This window comes from Myotis daubentonii, chromosome 12, assembly GCF_963259705.1.
Source record: "Myotis daubentonii chromosome 12, mMyoDau2.1, whole genome shotgun sequence".
NCBI classification, from domain to species: domain Eukaryota; kingdom Metazoa; phylum Chordata; class Mammalia; order Chiroptera; family Vespertilionidae; genus Myotis; species Myotis daubentonii.
Genome location: NC_081851.1, coordinates 18,112,742 through 18,138,563, shown reverse-complemented (window position 1 = coordinate 18,138,563; position 25,822 = coordinate 18,112,742). Strand labels below are relative to the sequence as shown.

General features: G+C 43.6%; 1 protein-coding gene across 3 annotated transcripts in view; it reads right to left on the bottom strand.

The window, feature by feature from the left end:
• The window catches only part of LOC132213752 (lithostathine-like), a 42,589-nt gene extending 18,477 nt beyond the window's left edge, over positions 1-24,112 (bottom strand). Inside the window, exons 1-7 of one of the 3 annotated variants that reach the window (XM_059660691.1) lie at positions 24,055-24,112; positions 23,676-23,761; positions 22,995-23,113; positions 22,660-22,797; positions 21,942-22,068; positions 21,585-21,652; positions 21,159-21,374 (exon numbers count right to left, since the gene is read on the bottom strand). In XM_059660691.1, coding sequence (XP_059516674.1) covers positions 21,585-21,652; positions 21,942-22,068; positions 22,660-22,797; positions 22,995-23,113; positions 23,676-23,751 — 528 coding nt within the window. In that variant the 5' untranslated portion in view covers positions 23,752-23,761; positions 24,055-24,112 and the 3' untranslated portion in view covers positions 21,159-21,374. Of the gene's footprint in view, positions 1-21,158; positions 21,375-21,580; positions 21,653-21,941; positions 22,069-22,659; positions 22,798-22,994; positions 23,114-23,675; positions 23,762-24,054 lie in introns of those variants that run through there. The other 2 variants (XM_059660694.1, XM_059660692.1) reach the window with 2 other exon arrangements.
• Between the last annotated feature and the right edge of the window lie 1,710 nt (positions 24,113-25,822).

The following is a 25,822-nucleotide window of genomic DNA, read 5'->3' as shown; positions in this document are numbered from 1 at the left end:
TTTCTTCTTCTTCCTCTTCTTAAAGGATACCTTTCAGCATTTCATATAATACTGGTTTGGTGGTGATGAACTCCTTTAGCTTTTCCTTATCTGTGAAGCTCTTTATCTGCCCTTCAATTCTGAATGTTAGCTTTGCTGGATAAAGTAATCGTGGTTGTAGGTTCTTGGTATTCATCACTTTGAATATTTCTTGCCACTCCCTTCTGGCCTGCAAAGTTTCTGTTGAGAAATCAGCTGACAATCGTATGGGTATTCCCTTGTAGGTAACTGAGTTTCTTTCTCTTGCTGCTTTTAAGATTCTCTCTTTGTCTTTTGCTCTTGGCATTTTAATTATTATGTGTCTTGGTGTGGTCCTCTTTGGATTCCTTTTGTTTGGGGTTCTCTGCGCTTCCTGGACCTGTAAGTCTATTTCTTCCACCAGGTAGGGGGAGTTTTCTGTCATGATTTCTTCAAAGAGGTTTTCAATATCGTTCTCTCTCTCATATTCTGCCACCCCTATAATTCTGATGTTGGTATGCTTGAAGCTGTCCCAGAGGCTCCTTACACTGTCTTCGTATTTTTGGATTCCTTTTTCATTTTGCTTTTCTGGTTGGGTGTTTTTTGCTTCTTCGCATTTCAAATCTTTGACTTGATTCTTGCGCTCCTCTGGTCTGCTGTTGGGTGTCTGTATAATATTCTTTATTTCAGTCAGTGTATGCTTAATTTCTAGTTGATTCATTGTCACAACATTGAGGGTCTCATTAGATTTCTTGTAGATCTCATTAAGTTTATCGGCAGTTTTTAGAAAATTATTGAAAGACCTTAAAAGTGTGGTTTTGAGCTCTATATCCTCCAATTCTGACATTTGTGTCCTGTTTCTTTGTCTCCGCATTTTTTATGCTTTCTTGGTACATCTCCTAGTGGTCTTTGTGCGCAGTCTTGTTGTAGTTAAGCCTTGATTGTTGTAGGTAATACTGGGGGGGATTTGACCTCCAGGCCAACTGGCTGTGAGAATCAGCTGTGTCTGCAGTGGGAGAACTTCTGTCCTCTAGGGAGGTGCTAATCTAGCCTTTGCCTGAGGCTATCTGGCAAATACCTCTGTGCAGGGCTTGGGCGGGGCAGGTCCCAGGGGATCTACAGGGCCGGCGGAGCAAGCAGTTATCGCTGCTCTCAGTCCCGTCCCCAGGGGCTCTGCCTCTCAGAATCCCAGCAACCGCTGCAAACCTCAGAGAGAAAGCTGCCTTCGAGTTCCGACCGAAGCCAGACAGTCCCTCTTCTCCCGTTTGAGTCTGGGTCCCTAGAGACTCGCCCGGATCTGGAGCTCAGAGTCTGAAACTCCCTCCCGATTGAAAACAACAACCGCGCCCTCCACCACCAGCCCGCTCCATGCGCACTCCGCACCTTAGTATTTTACTTCAGCACCGTGCCTCCTCTGAGTCTCGGTATGCTTTTATCTTTCCTCCTAGTTGTAGAACTTCCACTCAGCCAGCTTTCCTGTGGTTCTGGATGATGTCAGTTCCGTCTTTTAGTTGTATTTTTGAAGTGGTTGTTCGAGGCAGCAAACTCTGGCGTTAACCTATGCCGCCATCTTGGTTTCTTTGAGGTCTTTTTTTTATTCCAGAGATCCCTCTGGAGTGTGTTGAAAATCAGAGCCCCCAAGCGTGCGCCAGGAGTCAGAGTTCCCCAAGAATCCAGTATCAGAGTCTCTGTTGCTTCGCGCAGCCTCGCATTGAGAATCAGGGTCCCTGTGTGCACATGCCCCAGGAGTTGGAGTCACTGGCTCTTAGTGTGAATGCACTGGGAATCCTGGATCCCAGGCTCAGGTGTTAAGAAACAGAGTCAAGTCACTGGTACTTGGTGCTGCCTCCTGCCCGGAGAATCTGGGTCCCAGAGCCTGTGCTGCTGGGAACAAGTTTCCAGCGTTCATGTGTTAGCTCCCAGGCTAAGATTCCTGTAGCCTGTGCTGCAGGGAACAAGTTCCCAGTGTTTGCGCATTCCCAGACTAAGATTCCTGTAGCAGCACTGAGTCCAGGGTGAGGGGTGGGTCTATCAGTTACTATGGTGCTGCCCGAGAGCCTGTGGGAGGGGGATGGGCTCTTGTTACTCACAGAGATCTGCCACTGGTATGTCTGGATTCTTGGTGTCTGTGGGTCTGTAGCTGTGGTCGAAGGTCTCTGTCCCCAGTGGCTACAGGGTCCTGGTTTGCGTCTGAGACCAGACTGGTTGGTTCTGAGGCCAGGATCCTCGTCTCAAACAGCTCTGTTTCTCAAAATGGCGTGGTCTCTGTGCCTGTGCTGGCCGCCTAGGAGTGTCTGCACTGGGAGCAGGACTTCGCTGTCTAAGACTGCCCGATTTATCAGCCCCTTAGAAGACCTGCAGAATCTAACTATCCCTAGCTCATACACACACACAACACACACGTCCACACACTCCTCTATCGCTCCCTCGTGCTCTCACCACTCTCTCCCTCCCTACCTTCCTGCCGGTCACCATCTTCATGACACTGATTTTTTTTAAACAGTGTAAGTTTAATTTCCAAATGTATGATTTTGAGGAGCATAGGTAGTTTTTCATTTTGTCTATAATGTTGTTAGCAATGATGGTCTTTACTATATAAATTCCTTGGTTTAATTGAGAATTCCTTTGTGGCCCAATTATAAATAATGTTTTAATCTTCTATTTATCAGTGAACATGTTGACTGCACATGTGTGTATATAATCAAGATTAGCTGTATTATTTAAACAGACTATAACTTTCCTTTTTGTCCACTTCATCGATCAGGTTCTGTGAGACCCTTGGCCATTCTGGTTATGGATTTAGCAATTTCAACCAGTAATTCTATTGAGTTTTGCCATATATTTTATAAGATTATAAAGTTAGGTGCACACAAATTTGTAGTAAAATGTCTTTTATTACATAATAAAGTAGCTATTTTAATTTTGTTTCAGCTAATATTTTTCTGGTATACTTTTTTCATAATTTTCATCCTCATGTCATATTTAGTAATTGTGTTTAAGTATGTCTTATACATGAATAAAGCAGGTTTTCTCAATATTAAATCCTTCTTTCAGACAAAATGTAAGTGGATTTTATGTTTTCAGTTACTGTGATTACGGATATAGGTCTACCACCTTATTTTGCATTTTCCACTTAATGTTCTAAAGTTTTTATTTGATTTCTCCTTGTCTGCCCCTGCTAGATGGCTCTCTACATCCCTATGTTTCCTCTGCGGGCTTGGAAGTCTTCTATTCTATTCTATTCTATTCTATTCTATTCTATTCTATTCTATTCTATTATTTCAGCAATTCCCTTTATACTTTTTAACTTGCATTCCTTTAGCATTTTTTCTCACAAAACATAAATTCGGTCAGTTTCCATACACCCCCTCCCAATAAAGCAGTGGTTCTCAACCTTGGCTGCACATTAGAATCACCTGGGAATCTTTCTAAAATCCTGATTTCTGGGCCTCATCCTCTGGAAATTCTGTTTCTTTGTTATGGGGTGGAGGCACAAAATTAATAACAAAGAGACAGAATTTCCAGAGGATGAAGCCCAGAAATCAGGATTTTAAAAAGATTCCCAGGTGATTCTAATGTGCAGCCAAGGTTGAGAACCACTGCAATAAAGAAAGACTTATGAGCCCAGTCTTTCCCTGTACTCTCCTCTCCCAAGTCCCATGTTTTCACTGGCTAGTCCTTTCCATACCTCCTGCTTTACAATTCTGAAAAGTACCTGCGACATTTTCATTCCAGCATGATTTCCTTACGTCTGTAATCACCGCTGCTTCTCTCTGCCGATTCTTCCCAACCACACCCGGTTCTTCTCGCTGAAGTACCGCCTTTACAGGTTTAGTAGGACCTGTGTCTGTCGAAAACACCTTCAGGTGCCCTCACTTGGAATGCTAGTCAGCATCTTAAGTAAACTGCTACCTGTCTCAAGCCTCTGAAGACATGATCACATTGTCTTCTACCCTCTGTTTTTGATAATGAGGGAATGGCTTTAATCTGTATTGTTATTCCTTTGCAGCTTCTCACTCGCGCGCTCCCCCTCAGATTTTAAGATTCTCTTGGTCCTTAACATTCTAACAGGGTTCCTAGGCACCCTGTCCTTTTGATACCACGTAGATTCAGAAGGTGTGAAGACACATGAGCTTGCCCACCACCATCCCTGTGGTCCTGCTGTGAGGACAGTGTTGGCATTGGTCTGCTGGGACACACTGCCTACGCTCCCCACAGTGGGCCTTCCTCCAAATGGGGGTGGAGTGACATCCCAGTATTTCAGGGAGTCGCCTTTATTTCTTGCAGGACTTCAGGGTGAGGTGGGGCCAGTATAGTGGGGCTTGGAGCCCTTGAAGAACTAACTTGTCAGAGTTCTCCTTTCCTGGGCCACCCATTTTCAAATGTGCAGTGAGAGGAATATTTGATTGTTGCCAGGAATATTTTTTTGCAATTTTTGCTTTTCACTTTTACATATTTCATTTGGTATTGGGACAGGATTCCAATAGTTAGCTTCCCACCATCATCTTCAACTTGAACCTCCCTGTGCTACTTTCATAGTTTAACAAAAAGCGAGTGTTCTCTTTCTCCAGCTCCTCTGGTAAAGCCTCATGGGGAGAGAGGCCACCTCCTGTTACCTGTGCGTCTCCCTGCCAGCCCCGCCGCAGGACCCGAAGGAAATCAGGCACCCGTGGAACGTGACTACCCAGCAGAAAGCACTCCTGGGATGGAGGTGCCTGGGTCCCCGCATGGCCAGCAGGCATGAGCAGAGGACAGCGGCAGTCACCTGTCCCGTGGGCGCTGGCCTGTGGGAATCAGCGGAGCTCAGAGAGAAGAGCCGGCACCCAGACCTCAGCCATCCATCTCTTTCTATCCAGAATCCTGAGCCACAGCTCGGTTCTCCTGGGGTAGGAGTCCCTTTCCCAGAGGGCGCAAGAGGAGTCGGCCTCATTCACACCACTTCATTCATGCCCATCACTGACCTCTGGCGCCTGACCTAGCCCTGCTGGGTGAGAGGGATTCAAGTACGTCTGTGCAGCATCACATCAGATGACCTGCCAAGGGTGTGACGATTGGGATAAAAATGGAAGACAAATCCCTGAAAGTTGTGCATTGGTGAGAATCGAAAATAATTCTGAATCTTTGTAAGGCAATATATACACACATGTGCGTGCACACACTTGCACACACACAGTGACGCCTGCACACACACACAATGATGCACATGTGCACCCACACACACAGGCAAACGCACACACACACGCACCACATTCTCTAAGGAGGAGTTTCAGGAGCCAGACATTCGCTGTCATACTCCTGCTGTTCTGTCGCATGGATCCCACGCCAGCGGTGCTCGGTCTCCACACCTGCTAAGTGCAGCGCGTGTCCCAGTCCACGTCTCTGCGACGGGAACACAGCTGGGACACGGCACTGTCTGTCCACACAAGCCCGGGCACCAGCCCACAGCGCCATCCCTCCCTCCGTCAGGCAGCCTCAGTGGGAAGGCGCTTGTCCAGGAGCCAGAGCTCTGAGCTCCTCCTCCTCTCTCTGGGCCATGGTGTCTCTAGCAGAATGTGGGGTCCTTGGCCGGAGACTCCCCTGGTCCCCTGCCCCTGGGGCTAACACTCTGACAACCTGCTGCCTGGCCCGGGGCCATGGAGATGAGAGTAAACTCGAAGGTCCCTGGTCCCAGCCGTGAGCCGGAGTCCCTGGTCATGGAAAACACGGTGCCTGTTCACGGATGTCTCGTGTTTCTCTTCCAGCGACAAGGATAACTGCAGCAGCACTTCCTCCTCCTGCGGGTGCTGACTGAGCGCCACGGAGCACACATCGTCATAGCAACACGCCCCTCCATCTTACCCAACACGCCCATTTACCAGGAGAGCAGTGATGCCCTGGACACGGGCTGGTGGGCCTGGGGCGGCCCCTGCTATGGCGGAACCATCGTGGTTCTCTCGCCCCCTCCCCGGGTGTCCCTGACTTCCTGCAGGAGTCGGCGGTGGGTGAGGAGGGCAGCCATTGTCAGTCGGGACTGTCACTCAGAGCGTGGCCTCACCCTGCAGGAACGCGCAGCCCAGAACATGTGCCCATGGGTTGATCCCGGGCCTGCAGCTCCAGAGGCCCTGTGAGCAGGAGAGGTGAAGGTCCTGGTGGGCACAGAGGGTGGGGACGGAGAGCATCCGGGCAGAGAGGGCACTGCCTGGCAGAGGCAGGGGTGGAGGCGAGTGAAAGCTGGTCGTGGCCCTGACCGGATTGGCTCAGTGGATAGAGCGTCGGCCCGTAGACTGAAGGGTTCTGGGTTTGATTTCGGTCAAGGGCATGTACCTGGGTTTCTCGCTTGATCCCGTATAGGGGGCCTGCAGGAGGCAGCTGATAGATGTTTCTCATGGATGTTTCTAACTCCCTATCCCTCTCCCTTCCTTTCTGTAAAAATCAATAAAATATGGGGAAAAAGCTGTTCGTGGACACTCTGAGCTCCAAGGTTTGGGGGGCTTGTGTCACACACAGTCAAAGTGACCTGCAGCAGCGGGAGGCAGTCAGCGGACTCCCTCTTCAGGGGCAGGAGCAGAGCCGGATCCCCACCCCCGCCCCCACCCCCACGCAGGAGCTGGGAGCCTGTCCATCTAACCTTGCCTTTCCTCACCTCCAACCGGGACAGCAGCGGTTGCAGAGGATGCAGTCCCAGAGGGAGGATGCTGCTGTGACCACAGAGACGTGACCCTCAGAGCAGGCTCTGGGCAGCGGGCACCTAAGGGTGGGTGACAGGCAGACGGGAAGGCGATTCTGCGAAGGAGAAACGATGGAGCGTTTTCAGGTATTCACACTGTCCATACAATCGCTACTTCCGGATCCTTGCCTTCTACAGGTGCCAAATACATGTCAATGTGACTGATAAATGCGGTCGTCATCAGTTATAAACCTAAACCCTGGAGTTTCACAGCAGCCGTCTGAGAGCTGAGGAGAATCAGAGCTCTGAAGGGTACAGCACAGCAGGTGAGCAGCAGGTGTGCGGGAGGTGTGGGGCAGGTGTGGGGCAGGTGTGGGGCAGGTGTGCGGGAGGCGTGGGGCAGGTGTGGGGCAGGTGAGTGGAGTGTGGGGCAGGTGAATGGAGTGTGGGGCAGGTGTGGGCAGGTGTGGGGCATGTGAGTGGCAGGTGTGGGGCAGTTGAGTGGCAGGTTTGTGGCATGTGAGTGACAGATTAGTGGCAGGTGTGGGGCAGGCGTTGGGGAGGTGTGTGGCAAGTGTGTGGCAGGTGAGTGGCAGGTGTGAGGCATATGTGTGGCAGGTGTGAGGAATGTGTGTGGATGGTGTGGGGCAGGTGTGGTGCAGGTGTGGGGTATTTGAGCAGCAGGTGTGGGGCAGGTGAGTGGCAGGTGTGGAGCAGATGAGCAGGAGGTGTGTAGCAGGTGTCTGAGATCTTCGGGCTCCAGGCCCGGTCCTCACTTCATCGCGACACGGCTGCTGGACTTCAAGAGCATGGGGTTGAACGATCTCGGGAGGTTCGTTTCTTTTTCAGAGAAGAATAACTAACCACTCTGCTTCCTGACCTTCCTACAGTTCTGACACTTGGATTGTCTCAACGTTTATCTCAGACGCCAAGTGCCGTGGCATTAAATAAGCCCGTGATTACCACAAACTGCAATCAACTTTTTTGCCCTCTGAGACCCTTTCTGTACTAGTACTCAGGTAATTCATTCCACTCAGCACACTAGGGATAAAGAACTAATCATATAGTCTATGCAATGGTGTGGTTCTCAAATTGTTATTGTCTGGTCTATGGTAAGATAAAGATGGAAAGCAGAAATAAGATTTTAGAAAACTTTATAACAATTTGATAGATGAGTTTTGTCTATGGCATTTAAACTTCTAAAAATGAGTTTGTAATATATACACTTTTTTAAAACAAATTCACATTTTATTTACGTCGAAATAAACTGTACAAAATTGACTTTCTTCACCAAAAATAACAGGAATATTTTCTGTATTATTCCTAGGTAAACTACAAAACGCATTTTTGTAGGTTGTCTAGGTTTTGCTTATAAATCAAGACGAGGCAGTAGATATTATCATGGAAAAAGACAGAATAAAACAGACCAATCTGTTGTCAGTATCCATAGCCTCTGATCCTGTCTTGACCATGAAACAGAAGTGTTTGACATATACTCGCTAAAAAGCTTATGAAGATATAGGCTCAACAAAGGAATGTAAACAGCAACACCCAGATGTGGAACAATGGCAGGTTCTTCCTTCAATGTTTAACAGCAACTTGTTTAAGATTATCGAATAAAGACAAAATCTACACTGAAATCCTTGTTTGGCAAGCTCATGTTTCTTTCACTATCTGGTAATTTAACTGTTCATTAAAGATTTTTAATAGTAAACTTAAAACTCCTGCTATTGAAAAGTTAGTCATGAACGTCATTGTAAAATTTCATGAAACATATTCCTCTCACACCTTCTCAAAATTTATTTCTTCAAAGAACTGGTAACTCAATACCCAACAACAGGATCCACAGTGATAATAAATGTTATGTCTAACTTGACTTAGCTAAAACAATTTCAAAGTGCCATTAGCAGAGACCACGCAGAAGTGCAGCGTGGCACTTTCAATGCTACCCTCTGGAAGAACAGTTAGTTCTCCAAAGCATGAGAGTTCAAACGGGCCATTTAAACAGTCAGGTTATCAATGGCTAATGTACTCAAGATATTCAGTGATTAAGTGGCCTACATATATCTTATAGCTTTTCTATATTTTCAAATTTCTTAGATTTTTTTTCAATATCAAATATAAGAGAAAACCCATTTTAAAAGTCTCTCAGGTATTTTCGATAGTTTCAGAATTATCTGTAGGAAGCTCTGACTTAGTTGTATAGAGTTTGATATATGTGTCCACCATTAAATCCAAATCATGTTTTATATCAAAATTTATGTTAAGCAAAGCTAAGTTACTTGACCTTTGGTCTGTCAAAGTGTTCCTCAGGTATGCTTTGAGACGCTTTCGCCCATTTTCATAGCGTTCATTCTCAACCTTCATCACAGGAAGAATACATAGGACCTTCAACAATGCATAAACATTAGGAAAAAACTTGATGTCTGGCAGATGGAGGGCTTCACAAATGGTGGATGGAAGCTCTATATCTTTTCCTCTGTGTTTCCACTTGATTCTCCAACAATGCAGCTCAGCTGAGAGTGTATCAGGATTGGGTAAGTCGCTTCTGTACATGTCAGCCTGGTGCTCCTCCGATGTATTGAATTTGAGCTGTCCCATGACAGAGGGGACCAGAGATAAGCATTTAAGAGCTTTGAGGTGCTGTTCTGAGAATATATCTTTCAGTTCCTGAATAATGTGTTCCACTGTTGGAACACTTAGAGCTTCTTTATAGTAACTCTCAGAGGTCAGCTGAGATTCCAGGTTCCCTTGCTGAGCTCTGCGGAATTTCCCAGGGAGCTTCATCTGAATATCAAGTTTGGTTGCCAAATTGGTGGCTTCCTCAAACCAAAATTCATGATAAACTTCAATATTTTCCATCACTTCATTTAGTGAATGCAGCACCGCAGTCAAGCTACTGGCTGCAAAAAAGACATCAGAGGTCTGACCCTGGAGATTTTTCCCAAAGGCTCTTGTAAAAGATAGAACATTTTTAAGAACGACAATGGTAACAATGAAATCAAAATCTGTTACTGCACTACAGAGTACAAATGCTCGGCCCGCAATAGTTACTCCATCTAATATTTGTATCATGATTTATACCATCTAAACATAAAACAAGTGCTTGTAGGAGGTCCACTAAAATTTCAAAAGCATCATGCCTGCCTGTCCACTGAGAATGGCAAATTTCCTTCAGTTCTTTACCCCTTTCTTCATTGTTCTGAAAGAGGACAGAAATTACATTGTCAAGCTCTAAAAGCAGTTGTGGTGATCGATGGAAAAAAGAACAAACTTCCTCAATTGTTCCTAATGCAACCGACACTCCCATAACAGGCACCGATTTTGCCAACCACATATTTAAGGCACAGGAAGAGCAGAGTATGTAGACAGCTTGGGGATATTTCTCCAAAGGTCTAGAAGCAACAACTTTCATTTTGGAAGAAAATCCACTGGACACAATGTAAGTCTGGCCACGACAATATTCCATGTTTAATCCCCACTTCTCAGTTATCGTGGTGTGAAATTTCATAGCCAAAATTTCGGCATCAGCTTCATAAGGCAGAAAACCCACACATTCCTCTCGTAGGTTATGAGCTTTGTCAACAAACCTCACCAACATGGGCAGGTGCTCTTCCCTTGCTATGTCCACTACGTCGTCAGTGATAATCGAAAAGAAGTGAGAGTCTCTCACTTCCCTGAGCGTTTCTTCCCGAATGCAGCTCTCACAGATCTCTAGCATCTGTTTCTGCTGTGCTTTTGAACAGAACAGTGTGTTGACTGCTGTTGTCTCAAAGCGCTTTCTCAGAACCTCTTCACCAGAATTTATCCGGCACTCCAACAGTGCCTGGAAGTTATCAGGAGTAAAGAGACCTTCTGGGATTTCATCAGCTTCATGTCCATCTAGAGGTATGTTTTGTTTTCCCATAAGAATCAAAATTTCAAATAAAGATTTTAAGTATTCCTTGTTTTCCTTCTCCTCAAGGGTTAAAGGTAAAATGTCTTCATCCTGTTCTTCACCCCCTTCTGTATTGGAGTTCTGAGCATTGGTGTTGTTGATCTCTTTATGTTTTTGTTCCTGTTCAGAAGTTCCATCAATTTTTTTCTGTTTTAGTGTCCTGAATTTCATCTTCACTCGTTCTACAGATCATAGAGGTCTCAAAGTGTTTGGCACATAATCGATAATGTTTATTTAGTTGCTCAGGTGTTTTATCTTCTAAGTCTGCTCTCCTACAATTTCCCACCCACTTCTGGCGTCTGGCCGGATCCCTCGGGAACCGGAAGAAGGCCAGATCCGACTGCGTGCTCTTCCACGTGCAGTTGGGGGCGCGCAGAAGTGCGGCGTCCTCGCCCGCCCATGGGCCTGCCTGGCGCTCCCCTCCCCGCCTCCTCAGGGCAGCCCGCCCGCCCTTCCGGGCCCCGGAGGGGGGCCTGCACACTTTTTGTTTTATATTTTGTTTTTAGTCATTCTTTTAAAAAAAGACTAACTTTTAGAATAGTTTCAGATTTACAGAATTATGTGAATGTGGAGGAGCTCCATAAATTATTTGGAATTTTTCTGCATGAAATACTGGTCTTTGCATACATATTAATAGATTAATATAATATTATATAGTATTATAAATATTGTCATAAATGAATCTTAATACTATATTAACATGTAAGTAATTATATCCTAATCGATTCATGGATTTTTGCATTGTATTACAGTCCAATACTATGTGATTTCTTTTGTTGCTGACTTACTCCCAGCTTTGGTACTAGGGCAGAGGTGGGCAACCTTTTTGTGAGTGCATGCCAAAACCAGCAAAATCTCTGACTCAAAATTCTTCTGTGTGCCAGCCCTAATTTTTTGAGAACATGCTACGCCTATTTGATATCTCTTAAGGTGTACGTATGTGAAGAACCTTGAAGAAATAATAAAACTCATTCGAGCAACAGAAACACAGTATATGATGATGAAAAATACATTTATTTTTGTTTTTCCCAGTATATTGGTGTGTTTTTTTTTTATTGCTTAAGGTATTACAAAGGGTATTACATATGTGTCCTTTTTTTCCCCCTCCCGCCCTTGACAATCCCCTGGCCTCTCCTACCCCCCAGTGTCTTATGTCCATTGGTTATGCTTACATGCATGCATACAAGTCCTTCAGTTGATCTCTTACCTACCTCCCTCCTGCCCCCCAACCCTCCCCGGCCTTCCCGCTGTAGTTTGACAAACTGTTTGAGGCAGCTCTGCCTCTGTATCTATTATAGTTCAAAATTTTATAATGGTCTCTATTATCCATGAATGAGTGAGATCATGTGGTATTTTTACTTCATTTGACTGGCTTATTTCACTTAGCATAATGCTCTCCAGTTCCATCCATGCCGTTGCAAATGGTAAGAGTTCCTTCTTTTTTACAGCAGCATAGTATTCCATCATGTAGATGTACCACTGTTTTCTAATCCATTCATCTACTGATGAGCACTTAGGCTGTTTCCAGATCTTAGCTATGGTGAATTGTGCTGCTATGAACATAGGGGTGCATATATCCTTTCTGATTGGTGTTTCTGGTTTCTTGGGATATATTCCTAGAAGTGGGATCACAGGGTCAAATGGGAGTTCCATTTTTAGTTTTTTGAGGAAACTCCATACTGTTCTCCACAGTGGCTGCACCAGTCTGCATTCCCACCAGCAGTGCACAAGTGTTCCTTTTTCTCCACATCCTCTCCAGCACTTGTCGTTTGTTGATTTGTTGATGATAGCCAGTCTGACAGGTGTGAGACGGTACCTCATTGTTGTTTTGATTTGCATCTCTCGGATGATTAGTGACTTTGAGCATGTTTTCATATGTCTCTTGGCTTTCTGAATGTCCTCTTTTGAAAGGTGTCTATTTAGGTCCTTTGCCCATTTTTTGATTGGATTGTTTATCTTCCTTTTGTTAAGTTGTATGAGTTCCCTATAAATTTTGGAGATTAGGCCCTTATCAGATATGACATTGGCAAATACGTTTTCCCACGCAGTGGGTTTTCTCATTGTTTTGTTGATGGTTTCTTTTGCTGTGCAGAAGCTTTTTATTTTGATGTAGTCCCATTTGTTCATTTTCTCTTTAGTTTCAAGTGCCCTAGGAGCTGTGTCAGTGAAGAAATTGCTTCGGCATATGTCTGAGATTTTGTTGCCTTTGGATTCTTCTAGAATTTTTATGGTTTCCTGTCGTACATTTAAGTCCTTTATCCATTTTGAGTTTATTTTTGTGTATGGTGTAAGTTGGTGGTCTAGTTTCATTTTCTTGCATGTATCTGTCCGATTTTCCCAACACCATTTATTGAAGAGGCTATCTTGGCTCCATTGTATGTTCTTGCTTCCTTTGTCAAATATTAATTGAGCATATTGGTTCGGGACGATTTCTGGGCTCTCTATTCTATTCCATTGATCTATATGCCTGTTCTTGTGCCAGTACCAGGCGGTTTTGAGAACAGTGGCTTTGTAATACATCTTGATATCTGGTATTGAGATCCCACCTACTTTGCTCTTTCTCAGGATTGCTGCAGCTATTCGGGGTCTTTTTTTATTCCAGATGAATTTTTGGAGAGTTCGTTCTAGATCTGTGAAGTATGCCGTTGGTATTTTAATGGGAAGTGCGTTGAATTTATAGATTGCTTTGGGTAGTATGGACATTTTAATGATGTTGATTCTACCAATCCATGAACACGGTATGTTCTTCCATCTGTTTATGTCTTCCTCTATCTCTTTTTTCAACGTCCTGTAGTTTTCTGAGTAGAGGTCTTATACCTCTTTAGTTAAGTTTATTCCTAGGTAGCTTACTTTTTTTGGTGCGATGGTAAATGGGATTGTTTTTATAATTTCTCTTTCTGAAAGTTCACTATTGGTGTATAGAAATGCCTCAGATTTCTTGGGGTTAATTTTGTATCCTGCTACATTGCCAAATTCATGTATTAAGTCTAGTAGCTTTTTGATGGAATCTCTAGGGTTTTGTATGTATAATATCATGTCGTCAGCAAATAAGGACAGTTTTACTTCTTCTTTTCCAATTTGGATGCCTTTTATTTCTTCTTCTTGCCTAATTGCAATGGCTAACACTTCCAGTACTATATTGAACAGGAGTGGTGTGAGTGGGCATCCCTGTCTTGTTCCTGTTCTTAGGGGAAATGCTGTTAGTTTTTGTGCATTGAGTATGATGTTGGCTGAGGGTTTGTCATATATGGCTTTTATTATGTTGAGGTATGATCCTTCAATTCCCACCTTGCTGAGAGTTTTTATAAAAAATGGGTGTTGAATTTTGTCAAATGCTTTTTCTGCATCACTTGATATGACCATGTGGTTTTTTTCTTTCAATTTGTTTATGTGATGTATCACGTTTATTGATTTGCGGATATTGTACCATCCTTGCATCCCTGGGATAAATCCTACTTGGTCGTGGTGTATGATCTTTCTGATGTACTGCTGGATCCGATTTGCTAAGATTTTGTTGAGGATTTTGGCATCTATGTTCATGAGGGATATTGGCCTGTAATTCTCTTTCATTGTGTTGTCTTTACCTGGTTTTGGTATTAGGGTGATGCTGGCTTCATAGAATGAGCTTGGAAGTGTTCTTTCCTCTTGAATTGTTTGTAGTAGTCTGAGGAGGATAGGTTTTAGTTCTTCCTTGAATGTTTGGTAAAACTCCCCTGTGAAGCCGTCTGGTCCTGGGCTTTTGTTTGCTGGAAGCTTTTTGATGACTGCTTCAATTTCTTCCATAGTTATTGGCCTATTGAGATTTTTAGAAACTTCTGGATTGAATTTTGGAAGATTGTATTTTTCTAGGAATATGTCCATTTCCTCCAGGTTGTCTAGTTTGTTAGAGTTGTTCATAGTATTTTTAATAATTCTTTGAATTTCTGTGGGGTCTGTTGTTATTTTGCCTCTTTCATTTCTGATTTTGTTTATTTGAGTCCTCTCTCTTTGCTTCTTGGTGAGCCTGGCTAGAGGCTCATCAATCTTGTTTATCCTTTCAAAGAACCAGCTCTTGTTTTCATTGATTTTCTGTATTGTTTTTTTTTTATCTCTTTGTCATTTATTTCTGCTCTGATCTTTATTACCTCCTTCCTTCTGCTCACTCTGGGGTTTTCTTGTTGCTCTCTTTCTAATTCTTTGAGTTGTAGAGTTAGATGATTTACTACCATTTTTTCTTATTTTTTTGAGGTAGGCCTGTAGAGCTATAAACTTCCCTCTCAGGACTGCTTTCATTGTGTCCCATAGGTTTTGGGTTGTTGTGTTTTCATTGTCATTAGTTTCCAGGATGTTTTTAATTTCTTCTTTGATCTCATTGTTAACCCAATCAATATTTAATAACATGCTATTCAGCTTCCAAGTGTTTGAGTGTTTTGGGTTGTTTTTATTGTAGTTTATTTCTAATATTATGCCATCGTTGTCTGAGAAGAGGCTTTTTATGATTTCAATCTTCTTGAATTTGGGGAGACTTTGCTTGTGACCCAATATGTGGTCTATTTTTGAATCTGTCCCATGAGTACTTGAGTAGAATGTATATTCCGTGGCTTTGGGGTGAAGTGTTCTGAAGATGTCTATTAAGTCCATCTGATCTAGTGAGTCATTTAGGATTGCTATTTCTTTGCTGATTGTTTGTCTAGAGGACTTATCCAGTGCTGTCAGTGGTGTATTAAAGTCCCCTACTATGATTGTATTGTTATCGATCTCTCCTTTGATATCTTCCAGGAGTTTTTTTATGAATTTGGGTGCTCTGGCAATGGGTGCATATATGTTTACCAGGATTATATCTTCTTGTTTTATTGATCCTATTAGTATTATGAAGTGGCCTTCCTTATCTCTTGTTATGGCCTTCACTTTGAGGTCTATTTTGTCAGATATAAGTATTCCTACCCCAGCTTTCTTTTCCTTTCCATTTGCCTGAAAGATATTTTTCCATCCCTTCACTTTCAGTCTGTGTGAGTCCCTTCTAATGATGTGGGTCTCTTGTAGACAGCAGATGTATGGGTCATGTTTTTTTATCCATTCAGCCACTCGATGTCTTTGGTTGGAGCATTTAGTCCGTTTACGTTTAAAGTTATTATTGAAAGGTACTTGTTGGTAGCCATTTCTTTTTTTGTGTGGCTGTTTTCTTTCTGAGCTTTTTATTTCTTCTGTTTACACCAGTCCCTTTAGCATTTCTTGCATTGCTGGCTTGGTGGTGATAAACTCCCTTAGCCTTTTTTTTTGTCTGTGAAGCTTCTTATTTCCCCTTCAATTTTGAATGATAGCCTTGCTGGATAGAGTATTCTTGGATTCAGTCCTTTGTTTTGCATCACTTTGTAAATTTCCATCCATTCTTTTCTGGCCTGATGTGTTTCTGTTGAGAAATCATTTGATAATCTAATGGGAGATCCCTTGTATGTGACTTTCTGTCTCTCTCTTGCACCCTGTAAGATTCTCTCTTTGTCTTGAACATTTGCCATGGTAATTATGATGTGTCTTGGTGTGGGTCTTTTCAGGTTCACCTTGTTTGGGACTCTCTGGGCTTGTGTGACTTTTTTATTCCCCACCTCAGGGAAGTTTTCTGATATTATCTCTTCGAATAGGTTTTCTAATCCTTCTTCATCTTTCTGTTGTTCTGGCACCCCTATTATTCGTATGTTGTTTCGTTTCATGTTGTCCCTAAGCTCCCTTAGGCTCTCCTCCTGTCTTTTAATTTTTTTCTCCAAGTGCAGTACAGTTTGGGTGTGTTTTGCTTCCTTGTCTTCTAATTCACTAATTCGGTCCTCCGCTGCTCCTAGTCTACTGTTGATACTTTCAGTGGTGTTTTTAATTGCAGCTATATTGCTCTTCATTTATTCCTGGGTCTTACTTAAGTTGTTGATTTTTTCATCTGTTTCTTCTTGCTTCTTGCATAAGTTGTTGATTTTTCCCTCCATTTGGTTTATGCACTCTCGTACCCTTAGTCTGAGTTCTTTCTCTGTCATGTTGCATGCCTCTGTGTCACTTAGCTGCTTTTCTGGTGAGTCCTCCTTTTCTTTCCTTTGGGGGTTTCTTTGTCTACCCATGTTTGATCTCACTGACATATCTAGACGTTGAGTCGTTCAGTGGCTGCTCCCTGGGTGGCGGTGGCTCCTTGGGCTATGGTTGCTCTTTGGGCGGTTGCAGTAGCAGCTGCTCCTCAGTTGGCAGCAGCTCCTCTGGTGGGTGCTGTTCACAGCTGTGGTGGTCTCCTGGCTGGTGGGGGAGGCTTCCCGTAGAGCTGCTGTTCCTCAGACAGAGGGTGTGGTGCTCAGGAGGCTGCTGTTGCTTGGATCTGTTGCGTTGATTTAAAGGCACAAATACAACACAACAAGGCACCACGTACCAGGCACTAAATACAAATATATTCACGATATTAATAACCCCAAATAAAGGTGACCACCTGAATTAAGAAAATTAGGGGATAAGGAAGAAAGAATAGAAAAAGATAAAAGAGAAAAAAGAAAAGAAAAGAAAAGTAGGGGGGAAAAATAGTGCAAAAATGAAATTGGGAAAAAGGAGGGGGGGAAAAAAGAGAAAAAAAAGAGCGAAAAGAGAGAATGAAGTAGAAGAGGGGAAGAGTCTATTTATATGAGGAGAAAACTCCTATAGAACCGCCACTAATCCAAAAAATTCCAGCAACAGCTCCCTGGAGATGAATGCAAACTAGAAACAACCAATAATATCAAGAGAGGCAAAGGAAAACAGAAGCACAAAAATAACCAGGGGGCGGGGGGTGGAGGGAGGGGAAAAACCAGCAGAAAAAAAGAAAAAGAAAAAGCAAATCAGCCTCACAACCAGTCCTAAAACACACACACACACACACAGACACACAAAAAACTAAGAAATGAACAACAACAAAAAACAATATACTCAACAATCAAGCAAACAGCAACAAAACAATAGAAAGATAAAAGAAGGAAAAAAAATTTGGATAGTGAAGAAAGATAAGGGATATGTGTATAAGGATTTAGAGCAGTGGATTGGAAATAGGATATAGAAGTAGGGTGAAATTTTGACAGGAGGTAAACAGAAGGAATAGGGAAAATCTAAAGCAGGAATAGGGTAAGAGAAACAGGACAACAAAAGGGGAAAAGTGAGGGAGAGGGCTTTAGCATAGAGGTAAAATTGAGGTAGGGAAAATTGATGCTAAAGGAACGATGAAAATAGAATGGAGAACACTAATCCCAAAATAAAATAAAGAGAAAATAAAATGGCACTTTAAAAAATGGTAAAATGGTAGCAGTAATAATACTGGTTAAAAATAAAATGTAGTAATTAAAAGGGTAAAATCAGGTGATGGAAAAAGAAGAAAAAAAAATTGGTTCCTTAGTTAAAAGGTGAAAAAAGAAGAAAAAAATTTGCAGTAGTGAAGGTCCTTCGGTTCTTCTACTCGTCAGTCTGGCTCACCTTAGTCCTGTCAGGTATTCAGGAGAGTGTTGAGTTTCCCTGCGATACACTGTTCCTCCGTGTTGTAAACCATAGTCCTGATTTTAAAGCAGGCCATATTTGTGTCCCAGACTGCCTTAATTTGTATTTAGCTAAGAGTCAGTTTGTGGCTCAGCCTCTGGGTGGCAGTGTTTTTGGGTTGGCCTCTGAGGCTATACGGCTTCTCTATCCAGTAGCAAGGGTTTATTTTCTCTATTGCACTTAAAACTGGTTTGGGGAGGTCAACAGTCCAGAGCTGGTTCTTTAATCATTACCCTGCTCTGTGTTGTTGCTGGGACTGAAAATCCCTCTATAGTCCAGACCCTGTTAACTCCCAGGGACTGATCAGATTATTTTAATCCTTGATCTCGTTCAGGGTGGAATCTGGGTGTGGCTGTGTTCCTTGCCTGGGGGCTAGGTAGAGGAGTCTCACTCTCTGGAGAGAATGGCTGCCCCGATCCTGGGCCCAGGGGTGTCTCAGCACTCAATTCGCTGCCACCTCTCCCGGCCCCCCCTCTCTCCTCAGCCTCTCCCCAGATTCCATTCGTCCGCACCTTCTCCCTCTCTTCAGCACAGGTGAGTGTCTGTATCCGAAATGTCTTATGAACAGGGTTCAGTGAAAACAAACAAACGACGGCCGCGGAAACGGGGAAGGCTGAGTTTCTGTAATCTCTTTTCTTACTGGCACTGCATGGTCTGGTCAGCTCTTCAGGCTGCCCCCTTTAGGCTCCGTAATCACAGAGCCCATACCTCAAATCCCTTGGCACCAAGAATCCCTCGGATCTCCTTTCCCCAGACAGGGGCTGTGCCTGTCCCAAGGGACATGGCTGTCTGCCACGCTGTCTCCCTTTGACCCTCTGGGCTCAGAGGTCTGGCACACTTTCCTGCCCAGATCCCTGGATTTTTTACCTTTCCAGGGGAGTTCTGCCCTTCCTGGCTGCAAACCGTCTCACCTGCTGAGTAATTTCGCCAATTCGGGGTGGGTGTTATTAGTTTCAGCTGCTTACTCCATTTGCTCCGGGACACGACCTGGGACACTTCTGCCTATATTGCCATCTTCAGAATCCCTATTTTTTAATGTCTACATGTACACTGATAGTCCGACAGAAAACTTTATGACTCCGTTTGATATTATCAGTGGGATTTTTGCTGCTGCATCACTGATGACAGAGATTTTACACCAGGTTTATATTTGTGACCTTCAGAGATATGCATGAGCTATTACTCTCATCCATCAGGTTACTCCTATTATGAGACTTAACAAAATTCATCACTGAGAACAAAGATTCACAATTGTAAATGGAAGATTATAAGAGAGGGTTTCGTGTGCCAGCAAAAGTTACTGGCATGCCATGTTTGGCACGCATGCCAGGGGTTGCCCACCCTTGTTCCATTGAGACAACCCCAATATTAGGTTTTTAATTTTACATTTCCTTATTTTCTGGCACACTAAGACGCTCCACTTTTTTTAAAAATATATTTTACTAATTTTTTCCAGAGAGGAAGGGAGACAGATAGAGAGTTAGAAACATCGATGAGAGAGAAACATCGATCAGCTGCCTCCTGCACATCTCCCACGGGGGATGTGCCCGAATCCCAGGTACATGTCCTTGACTGGAATCAAACCTGGTACCCTTGAGTCCGCAGGCCGACGCTCTATCCACTGAGCCAAACTGGTTTCGGCAAGACTCTCCACTTTTAATTTATATATTACTTTCTGTCTTAGGTTCAACCATTTCTTCAATAAGCTCTTGTTCCTTTTATTGGAGAATGACATTAGAACCAAGGCCAAGGTACACGGGATGTCCCAGTTTTTGAGTTTTATATTCCTCTTCCCCCAAATTTATGGAGGTATAACTAGTATACCAAAATGCATGTAACTAATGTTTACAATTTAGGAGTCTGGACGTATTAAACACTTAGGTTGCTATAACCACACCCAAGTTATTAGATATTTCCATCACCTCTGAGAGTTTCCTTGTGTTCTACTATTTGTTTATGGGTTTTTCTTTTTGTGCTAACAACACTTAACATGAGGTCTACCCTCTTAAGATATTTAAGTGCACAACACCTTATTTGTTAACTACAGGTGTGATGTTGTGCCATCGATTCTCAGACCTTTACCTTCATCTATTGATGTGAGTGAGGAATTTTTGGCCTTTATTCTATTTATGTGGTATATGACATTGGTTGTTTTCCATATGTTGACCCTTCCTTGCACCCCAGAAATAATTCCCACTTGTCTTGCTGTATGACCCTGTTAATGGTCTTTTGAAATTGGTTTGGTAAGATTTTGTTGAGGATTTTTACATCTGTAATTATCAAAGTCATTAACATGCAGTTTTCTTTTGTCGTGGTGTCTTTTTCTGGACAGATTCAAAATAGTTATTTTTCTCTTCATCAAAAGAATCTGGTGGGGTTTCAGAAGTAAAACCCATGAAAGAGTAGCAACCTCCCTAAGACTGCAACCTCCTGCAGTTTCTCACTCTTAACCCCAATCCACACTCAGCATTCCGCAATGTGTCACAATTATCATTTAATGCACCTAAGAGCTCAAGGCTCCAGCAGCTCCAGCTCAGCAGAAGTGAGAAGGCCCTGTGCTCTGGAGCCTCAGCAGGTGTCAGGGTGATGAGTGCAGGAAAAGTTGTTGGCTTTCAAATTGTTCCGACTTTTTTCTTTACTAAGAGTAACAACTACTAATGCTCTACATTTCAGCTGGTACCACAGTCCAAGTGGTTAATATTTTATAAAAGTTAAGGTCCAATTTAGATTGCACATTAAAGGAAACAACCAATCCTCGGGCCAGTTATGTCAGAAGTGCTGTTATAGTAGCACCAGGGGCTAACAGTCACCCACGATGCTGCTGGTGCCACACCATCAGGAGGCAGGGGCAGCAGAGAGTGTGGCGACCAGTGTTTTGTCTGCACACGAAGTGAATCCTATGTGAACAGGGTCCACATCCTCATCGCAAATGTGCTGATGGGGACGTCCCTGTGGTTATTGTTCCAGGGGCCTGAATGAAACGGAACAAAGGCAGCACCTAGATTTTCTCCCTCACCCACTGACTCCTCAGTCTTGCTATGAGAATGGAATACAAAATACAAAAATGCACAAGTATTGAGTAAAATTTTTATTATTACACTCTGAGACTTCAGGCCATTGGACACAAAGAAAGCCTGAAATGAGGGCAAGGAGGAGGGAAGGTCAAAAAGAAGAGGTCCGGTTTGAGGGGTGCGAAAAATATTCCTTTCCGGTGAATCCTCACTTGGTCCCAGGATGCGCTGCATCCCAAACTCAAGCTGCTGGCTCCAACCTGACCTAATTCTTTTCCTTCTTTTTTAAATTGATTTCAGAGAGGAAGGGGGGGGGAGAGAGTGATAGAAACAGCAATGATGAGAGAGAATCATTGATCAGATATCTCCTGCATGCCCCATACCAGGAATGAAGCCCGCACCTTGGCATGTGACCTGACTGGGAATCAAACTGTGATCTCCTGATTCATAGATCAACGCTCAATCACTGAGCCATGCCTGCTGAACTCACCTAATTCTTGAACTTGCAGATATAGGGTAACATCTGATTACAGTTATAATCTTTCCATTTCAGATATCCTAGAGAGAGAGAAGAGCTTAAGTGAGTGGGGCTGGTGGAGCTCAGGGCTCAAAGGAGAGACATCCCAGACTCTGGCCTAGGACTCAAAGCTCTGCTCTCATCGTCACCAGGGACTTTCTCCGGCGGGGGGGGGGGGGGGGAACTCACTGAAAGGAGAGATGAAAGGAGATGGGAGAAGAAAAACCAACACTGCATTTCCTGGCTCAGGAGAGTTACCTGAAGGTGAGGCCCAGGAACGAGGACGAAGGGATGGAAAGGTTGGCCAGAAGGTAGCTCTTCCTTTCTTACCTGAGCTTCGTGACAGGCTCCCGCAGTAGCCAGGGTTTGAAATGGTGGCAGGATTTTTCTCCCAGGCAAGGTAATCCATCACATGATTATTACTCCACTCCCATCCACCTGCATTGGCTTCATAGCCCTACTGAGTAGAGTTGGAGGCAGGTGAGGTTGAGTGGTCATTAGAGGTCTCCATGCATGATTCCCTCAGGTGAACACCTGATCCCCCCCTCAGGATCATGGAATTTGGTCTGCTATTCCATATGCTGTCACTGAGCTTTCCTCTTTCCTAATTCCTTGCTCCTATTGGTAAATCCAAAAGTCAATAACCATAAAGACCAATGGAACCACTCAGAGTAACATGTTACTGGCTGGACAACAATTGGCTGTGAATTTATCATTACACTCTGAACCTCAAAGGCAATGGCTATTCTACAAGGAAAAATGCATCTCATCTTCATGTAGGATTCCTTACTGAAGCTCAGAGAACTGAATTACAGGGTGTCATGTCTGAATGGTATACACATCTGGACAAGAGGCAGATAAACTTCAGCTGCAGACTACCGACCTTCACAGAACTCAGCTCTTCACCTGGCCTCCAGGTCCTCCCTTTCCCCCAAATGTCCCTGCAAATCTCTAAGCTCTGGAGTTATCTGGGCAGGCACAGGGGCAGGGAGTGGGCCTGAAGGGCCATAGCAGCTTCAGAGATAACAGACAGGTGATGTCATCGCACCTGAGTGGGATCATGAATCCCAATCCAGATGTTTTGGTAGCTGATCGAACTGCTCTTGACCAGAGAGGCCAAGAAGGATGCTTCAGCCCCACTGAGCACAGACACGAGGAATCCCGAGGGTCGCTTCTGGCAGGCAATCTGTGTGGGGAAGAGACAGACTGAGGAGGAGGTTGAGACGTCCCTGGGGCAGGGCAGGGCTGAGGGGTAAGAAGAGGTGTGTGTGTAAAAGATGAGAGTGCTCATTCTCACTCCCAAAAAAGTCTGGAAAATGGAGACCATCCCCTTTTCCTCCTGTCTCTAATGTAATACTTCTACCTGTAAATTCACCTACTCACATCTGCCTCAAACCAGGATTTTGGAGTCTTAAACAAAGCATAGCAGTAGAAGCGATGGTAATAAGAGCCTTCGGGACAGGTGCTCGGTAGAGCTTCAAGTTGCTTCTTGGACTCTTCACCTGGGGTGGATGGACGTAAGAGAGAGAAATGGGATGAAACAAAGTGTGGAAATGGGTGTTGGAACTGTGGGAATATTTGTGAGCCAGTGCTTGGGGGAATGAACACCAAACTCTTGCCTACCTCTCATCATTTCCAACACTTTCAGGATTTCTTGATCTTGAACTAGCTCCCTTATTAAATGAAGAAGCATCCATTTTTGTTCTACCCTCCCCATTTATTACAAAGTCCAACACTTCCCCACTCTGAGCTGACTGTTCTCAAACCAAATCCTCCAGTCATTCTCCTGCTTCTCTCACTACTGACCCTTCCTGCTTTCTCTCTTCATCCTGCCAAAGTCCAAAATGGAAACCATCTCATTTCACTGTTAATGGACCACCGTGGTCCCCCCCTCCACCCCATGAGTTACCCTGAAGGAAGGAGTGACGGTGGAGGAATGGCAGGCAGTTTCACTGTGTGAGGAGATACCTCACCATTGCCACATGCAGCACACAGGAGGCTTCCTCCACCTCTTGGCCCTGAGCGTTCACGGGGAACCCAGTGCTGGAGGCAGAGAAATCTCACCTTGCACCTGTGGTAGGAGCATCAGGCAGGAGAACAGCATCCAGGACACACTGGGCAGGGCCATGGGAGGCAGCATTGTACAATGTCTGTGACTTGAAGAAGCAATCAGAGATCTTTAAAGAAGTGCGGTCAGAGAGAGGGCATGTAGGGATCCCTCTGTTCTCCCTCTTGTCTTTTCCTTTGAAAATACTCCTTGGAATCAATTGATCTTGGTGACATCTATCCCCTTTTATAATCCTGGAAATAATTGGAGAATCTGTACACCCTCTTACCCCTAAGACTGATTTTCTATGAAGACCAGAATCCTCCTATAGCCTTTCCCCAAATGTGTGAGGTAAACCCCTGCCATGGCTCTCACCTCCTCTCAGCTCCCACTTACCTGTTTGCAGGTAGCTGGATGGTTGGTCACGTCAGAAAAGACTCGGCTTTTATAAGAGAGTCTGAGGGTGTGGCCTTGAAATGAATAGCAGGCATGTGGACCAGGACAGGGATACCAGGAAAGATCTTGGCATTGGTTCAAGGAGGTTTGTGCCATGGGTAATAGACTATTGGGGCCAATGGCTGGTAATTGCCCCAGATATCACTTCTTTTCCGTTAGCAGGCCAGCACTTTCCTTAGGAACAGGTGCAGTTTGGACTTTATCATCCTATGCCCAGTTTTCTTATTCTGAAAACTTCCTGGAATGAAGGTAGTGTGGCACAAATTCTGATGTTATGTGGTTTAGAAAATGTGGCATTGAATAGATAAGAAAAACATTGATAATGTTTGTTTTTGTTTTGTTTTGTTTTGTTTTTGTTGTGTTTTTAGCAATCTGCCAAGTACTGGTCCCTCTAGGCATGTGTATGAATAAGTTTTATTTTTTCCTGTATATATATATATATATATATATATATATATATATATATATATATTTCTTTTAACCTTGTATTTTAAGAATAAATAAAAGTAAATCACTAAGTAAAAGTCAGGTGCGTATAGAAATAGGAATGATTGCTGAGAAATAAATATTCGTTGAGGGGAAAGAAACAATTAGAATTAAGGGAAAGAGCAGTGGTTCAGAGCTGCTGTTACAGCGTCTTGTAACTCCGTGGGAAACCTGGAGGGAACAGCAGATGAATAGCCGTGCCTTCCTCCATGGGGGAAGCCTGAGACCAGTTCCTCAGCTCCGTCCAATTCGGAGACGGCCATTCGCCACTTCCAAACGGCATTCTCAGATTGTGACCTGGAGACCCACGGGGTCTTCAAGACACTTCCAGGGAGCCCGTGAACTTGTAACTTTCATAATGATACTAAAATGTTATCTGTCTTTTTTACTGTGTTGACATTCACACTATGGGATGAAAGCAAGGTGGGTAAGTTCTGATGCGTCAGCATTAATCAAGGCAGTAGCATCAACTGGTGTTCTCCATATCCAGGCACTTGCAAGAAACAAGACATTTTTACTGAAAAACTGTTTTGGATGAACTTGATGAAACAGTAAAAATAATTAATTTTATTAAGTCTGAAACCTTGGATATATTTCTTTTGATATTCTGTATATGTATGGGAAGTCTGCATAATAAAATACAGCGTTTGTCTCCAGAAAAAGCATTTGTAACAGTTTTAATCTACAGTTTTCATGAAACACAATTCTTACTTGAAAAATGGACTGAGAGAAAAACTTGTCATTCTCATATGGGCATTTTTGGGGGAAGTTTTTTGAAAATGATCAAAACTAGTTAGTAACTAAATATTTTTTAAAATAGTTTTAACATCTAATATCATAAATATCAATAATTTATATGAATAAAAATAGTTTGGGTCTTTAATAATTTTTAAGTGTAAAAGTGTCATGAGGTCAAAACAATTAACATCAGGCTACCAATTTTCAGGAAATATCGAGGATGAAATTATTTTATGTTACAACACAGCAATATAATCAGCAAAGTAGAAGGTGGGACACTATAGGACAAATGACCCCATTTCCTTAGCAAATGAATTTTTAAAAATAAAGCAATATTATATTCTTATCATTTGAGAAATGTGTCATTCAAATACACTGCATGGAGCCTGTTTAGATCCTGATTTGAACAAAGGAAATGGGCAAAAAATAAATACGGTGCTATGGATGGGGAGCTCTCTGCGTCCCCACTCGTTGCCGGTGAAGG